At 37.1% G+C, this 6,044-nt stretch overlaps 1 protein-coding gene across 1 annotated transcript in view; it reads right to left on the bottom strand.

The window, feature by feature from the left end:
* Positions 1-854: 854 nt before the first annotated feature.
* Positions 855-6,044, bottom strand: part of LAMB1 (laminin subunit beta 1) — a 92,558-nt gene continuing 87,368 nt past the window's right edge. Inside the window, exons 29-33 of the mRNA XM_036760125.1 lie at positions 5,499-5,706; positions 5,139-5,280; positions 2,861-3,037; positions 1,393-1,552; positions 855-1,169 (exon numbers count right to left, since the gene is read on the bottom strand). Coding sequence (XP_036616020.1) covers positions 1,033-1,169; positions 1,393-1,552; positions 2,861-3,037; positions 5,139-5,280; positions 5,499-5,706 — 824 coding nt within the window. The 3' untranslated portion in view covers positions 855-1,032. The remainder of the gene's footprint in view (positions 1,170-1,392; positions 1,553-2,860; positions 3,038-5,138; positions 5,281-5,498; positions 5,707-6,044) is intronic.

Below are 6,044 nucleotides of genomic sequence, written 5' to 3'. Positions count from 1 at the left end.
GGCTTAGCTTCTTTAGTTGTACAGCAGAGTTGGTACCTCTGGCATTCTTGATTTTATTTGGTGACGTGGAAAGGTAAGATGTGTTAAGGATTTACTTCTTTTAGAGATGTACTGAGGTTACTAAACTTGCAGCCCCTTAGAATATTGAAACCTTCAGATTATTGTCTGACTTCACCAAATCATATCTGAACCCCAAATTGCTACACCCATGGGGGTAGAAGGAGTTAGTTACTTGGAAGAGAGCTGGAATGATTAGTAAAAAGAAAATCAGAGGTGTCAAACTTGGGGCTCAAACTGGATTAAAATGATATTGGGAAATGTTTAACAAAATAAATAAAAATAACCTAGATAATGTTAACTTGTGGTTGTCTATGTCAATTTGCAGTTAATATCTATTTGAGTTTGACATCACTGATAAGAGGCCAAGGTCATTCACATAGAAAGTGGATTTGAAGCCAGGTTCTCTAACTCCACATCTACCACATTGTTTCAGTGGTTCTATTCAGGTGCGATGGATAGGAAGACTTCCCTTTTCTGACAGGCCCTTCATATCAATGCCACTGCTTTACTACAGTTGTCTCTGATATGAGGAGATCCATTGATGGAGCCCAGACGTTAGTCACTAGTCTTTTTTTTTTTTTTTAACCATTTTTAAATCTGCTTTTTAGTTTGTCCCCTTTAGCAGGGTGGAAAGCAAGATCATTGTGACTTTGCTTTGACTTTGAAACTGGAGGTAACAAAATAAAAAATAAGGAACCACAGCCCCTATCACCGAAGAGGTCATAGTTGTAGTTTTATATAAAACAAACTAAATGAAACTGCAGGTTTGGTGAATAACTAGATGCACCTCTAAACAAAGTTCATTTGTACTTTATTTGTAACTTCATTAAAAAATATTTGGTAATTTAAAAAAAAATTAAATAAGCAAAGGTGGACATTGTTTCATTTTAACATCAATGTGTTAGCTACATTTTAAAAAATACGATTGATTTAATGCTTTGGTCTCAGCCATTTCTGTCCCTTCTGGCTTTGTTACAAACAAGTGCTGTAAACAGCAACTTTTTGGCTTATATCCTGTAGAAGTGAACGGACTTCTTCTTCTAGTTTCACCAATTCTTGAGCTTTATCTTCTAGATATTTTTGATTGTCTTCATATTTTTGCTCCAAATCTGTAGACATGAAAAAAATTACTAAGTTTTCCCTAAATGTTGAATTTAACTAATAACAGTATTTTGTATTTAAATGGAGTATTTAAAAATAAAATTTTGTCTTTAGATAATAATCCTTGAGAGGCTTTCAGAAATTTAACTTTAAAATTGTTTTAAGCAGAAGGAAAAAATAATTAAGCTTTCCAGAGTCCCAAATAGCCATTTTTCTAGAAACAAGACTTACCCTTCAGAAGCTGGAGCTTACTGTTTGCCTGGGCAAGCAGCATTTTAGCTTCATTTTGAAGCATTTCTGCTTTCTTTCTGGCATCAGCTGACTCTTCAGTTTTCTTGGCGATTAGGTTTTCCACTCTTTGATACTTTCCACTAAGTTCACTGTCGAGGACCTGCAGTACCAAGGTTAGACAGGAGATGGCAGAGTTAGTTGCAGAGACTGTTTTAACACAAGCACCAGGTCCTGTAAGGAGCAGAGAAGGGGATTCAGCTTATAGTGAAAACATGTCTGGGTAGGAGTAATCAGGGTAGAACTGAGGTGCTACACTCTTTCTGAACCTATTTCCTCATCTACTTATAAAATGGCCATCCTGGTGTTAGTGAATCAAATGATTTAATATATGTAAATGCTGTGAAATGAACATTATTAAGGTTCAATGAAGTGATAATTTAGAATTACTTGTAATTATTCGCACTTAGTTTGGTAGAATGGAAATTGAACTGGACTGGAAGTCAGAAAAACTGGGTTCATGTCTCCTGTGACTCAATCTTTCTGGACTTGAGTTTTGTCAGCTGTAAAAGTTGGGGCCAAGTCCTGTATTATAAACCAAAGATGTTTGGATTTGGTCCTTCTCTACATATATTCCATATGATTTTAACTAGAGAATTTGGGGGTCAGAGCCAACATAGAAGCCATCGATTTTCAGACTTGTAGACATTAGAAAAGTCATTTAATCTCTGAATTTCAGTTGCCTTAATCAGGGAGCACCCAAGCTTAGATCAAGGTTGTTTGGGGCTTTAAATATTTAGGTGCTTTTCAAATTCCATTTTGTGATTCTCTAATTCAAATATCACATTAATGCCAACCTTGTAGAATGGCACAGATATGATTGAAACACACAACATTTGAAGGGTCAGAAGAACACAATGTGAGGCCCGAATTAGAAAACTTTGAGAAATATAATTCAAACAGTAGCTAGGTGTATGGAAATTTAATTTTAAGGGGCTTTGTTCCTCACCATCCTATGTAAATACTGTCTGAGCAGACTTAAGAGATATTTAACATACCAGCACCTGGCCGGAAACTTAAGTACAATGGAGAAGACTGTTAATAATAGCACTAATGATATTTTCCATTCAAAACAAAACAAAGCAACTAGGAAAGACATTTGTTTTCCAGCATGACCCCATGCTTTATGATTCTTGTTATTACCTGATTTTCTTCCTTATTGGTAATAAGCATGTCCTCAACTATTAGAAAAAAGTTATCATCTTTGCTGAATATAAAAGTAAGATAGCTTCTGCTTTCTATTGTTACAATCTTTCGTAGATCATGTTAGTTCTTGCAAAAGGAAAGGGTTTAAGTTAAGTTCTGCTAAGTAGCCTTGAGTGACAGACTTTTAGATTCTATTTATTAGGGCTTGCTGGGTCATGGCTACTCCCTTGTCACCAAAGCTATACAGCTGTAAAACTTTACTTACCTTCTTAACATCATCGGCACTTTGTTTTACAGTATTCACTACTTTCCCAATATAGTCTGCCTCCTCAGTGTTCTGGGCAGCCTTCCGCTTAAGTTCTTCCACATTCCTTTCGAGTTCACTTATTCGCTGAGAGGCATTGAATAAGGTTTCCTCAGATGCTGCAGTTTCAGACTCAATCTAAAAATAAAATAATAATTCATTGTTCATTAACATAAGTGGTAGGGAGTCTAAACACAATCTCTTACATAACATTTAAGCTCAGCACATGAAGCACTGAATTTGGAATCTAGGCTCACATCCCAGGCTCTGCCCCTTGCTAACAGTGTGACCATGGGCAGGTCATTTAATTTCCTAGCAATTCAGTTTCCTTATCTGGAACATGAGATAGACTAAATGGTTTCTGAGTTTATCCAACTCCAAGTGTCAATGACACCAATAATCTATTTTGTAGATTTCAGATATCAGTACGTGGTCTTTGTTGGATAAAGGTTACCCACCAAAACTAAGTTCTATATTCAAAAAATCTTTCAATGTGCCTTATCTTTAAAGGACTCCTTTATTTATTTGGGACTTCTGATGGTCTAGTTTGAAATTACAAATGAAATATTCCTTAGTTGTATGGCAGTAAAAGAATGCCTATAAACTTTGGCTTATCATTTAAATGATTAAGTCTGTTGTGTCATTCATGGTGGGGATCATTTTTGAGATGGTTACTCCTTAAAGATTTCCAATCAATTATTAAAACCAAAATGAGTAAATATACTCTCCCAGTACGGACTAAATCCTTAAATATTTTGCCAAGTTAAAAACGAAGTAATCTGGCTAAAGTTACTGTTAATATATTTAATTTTACCAAGTGAATAGTACACACACATGCATAGCATGTTCCTTTCAACAGCAACATTCATATATTATACACAAATATAAACACAAATATATGTGTGCAAGATCCCTGCCTCCAAACTGCTGAATAACTTAAGATTCCATCTATTTCTAAGCATATTCAACTAACAAGACTGAATTTGCTTTTCTAAACATTTTAATTACCCTGCTCTGATCAAAACAAGTAAAGACTCTTACTGTTGGCAGAAACTTGGGAAAGAAACAAGCATGTGAAGAATACAGTATAGTTGATAATGAGAACTATTCATTTCCACTGAGAGCAGAATTAGTAGTTAGAAGGAAGATTTTTATGATTGCTAAATCATGGGAGAAGGATATTTAACAAAATTAGATGGAAAGCTATCTGGCAGAGATGACTGGTAGTGCCCTGCAGCTTGTGAACCCTTGGTTGATTTGAAGGTGAACACTTGGGGACAAGGAGGGACAGCTAGTTTCCATGTCCTCCTGTCTGGTTCCTCTACACAGTTTAATGTAACATGGCAATGACCATAGGGCTAGGTTCTCGATTAGTAAGAAGGAGGCTTCATCTTCCACAGATGAGGGCCACTAGGTGTTGGTTTCTGAGGCAATTCATACTTTTAACAGACACCCTATTGGGAGGGGAAAAAGGTTCTTCACAGAACTGCTTCATAATATAATAGCCCAATTAAGTGGATTCATGCTGGTATTCGTCACTTCTGGAATGTACTTTGTAAAACATTGAAAGGCTAAGCTTGTGTGAAAACTGCCTCACTAAGGAATTTTAATACCTCCTACCATGTTTATCAAAGTATATTTTTAATTTAAAAAAATCATGCTCAGTTCAAGAAGTAATCCATTTTCTGTATTATGAGTGGGACAGATGCAGTTTCCTTGAAGCACCTTACTGCTTAGGCATTTTGTCCATCAAGAATGGGGGTTAGGAAACTGGTGGAGAGATGTTTTAGTCTCTACTATTCTTCCCTTAAGACTTAGGTCTTTTTTTAACCTCTTTTTTTTTTAACCTGTGGGTTGCACTTTTAGTGCTTTTGCCTGTCACTGCCATTGTATAGCCTGCTTTTATAAAATTAGCTTCTAAGAAAGTATGGGATTTCCTATCCTGAACTTAATCTCAAAAAAATTTCCTAAGAGAAAAGGTGCTGGGCCAAGCTAAATATTCTCTGCTTTGGTTTCTTTTGAAAAGTTGGAGCAATGCTAGTGTCACCAAAGACCTGTCATATTAACAGTGCTTCTTTCTTCACCTGTTGGCACAGACAGCCTCCAAGTTAAACAGTGTATTTGTTTTAGGCATTAAGAAATGACCTGGAACTCTATGCCCACTACCCAAAACTCATGCTTCGCGGGATGAATGCTTTCTCCTCTCCAAATAAAACCCCTGACAATTGCTTTCTCTTACTGAAGTCAGTAGGTTTTGTGTTCCTTGGATGTCTTCATCTGCTTGCTTAATGGCCCTTTCTGCTGCAATCTGAGCCTTTTCAGCTTCTTCCAGGGCTTCCTTTACCATGTCTGCAGTGACTTTAACGTCTGTTGCACTTTTGCTGAAACAACAAAAAGTTAATACATCAGTTACGTATACAACAGTTAATACCTGTATTTCTTCTCAGGACAAATAAAAAGTATTCAACAACAGCCTGAAAATATATTTGTGGGGGAGGGGATATCCAGAAATGGCACTGGTTATAGACAGATTGCTACTATGGTACTCAGACCAGAGATTCAAATGGACCCCACTGGATTCCGTAACAGCCCTAGTTACCTGGCTCTCTTAGCTTCATCTAAGAGCATCTCTGCTCTGGCAATGTCACCAGCACTTTGCTGCAGAATAACTTCCACTTGGGAAAGGCTTTCTACTCGTTCCCGAATGTCTTCTGTCAGGTTCTGCAACTGCTGTGGAGTGCTTGGCATCTCCATTTTCAGTACTTCATTAGCAACAGCCTCAATGCTATCCAGATCAGCACTGTCCTCTGTGAAAAGGAAAGATGGGCCCTTAACCTTTTCTTTTTGGTGATGTGACCCTCTTCTCAGAATGTTCTTAAATAACTGAAAGCAATGTTAGATTTCAGGTGGAGGCCTGTGAAATGGATTATAATTTGGAGTCTTAACGATGGAACTCTTAGGGATCTATGGTTAAGAACTCCTGCCTTACAAGAAGACAACTAGGTGGCACAGTGGATAGAGCACTGGCCTTGAAATCAAGTTTGGAATTCTGCTTCATGCTGCCTAGGCAGTCTCCTTATTGCTTTGGGCCTCCATTTTCTCATCTTTAAAGCGTTGGGATAGTACTAAAACAGAGGTGCCCTTC

This window comes from Trichosurus vulpecula, chromosome 5 (genome assembly GCF_011100635.1).
Source record: "Trichosurus vulpecula isolate mTriVul1 chromosome 5, mTriVul1.pri, whole genome shotgun sequence".
NCBI classification, from domain to species: domain Eukaryota; kingdom Metazoa; phylum Chordata; class Mammalia; order Diprotodontia; family Phalangeridae; genus Trichosurus; species Trichosurus vulpecula.
This window is presented reverse-complemented; position numbering and strand designations above follow the sequence as displayed.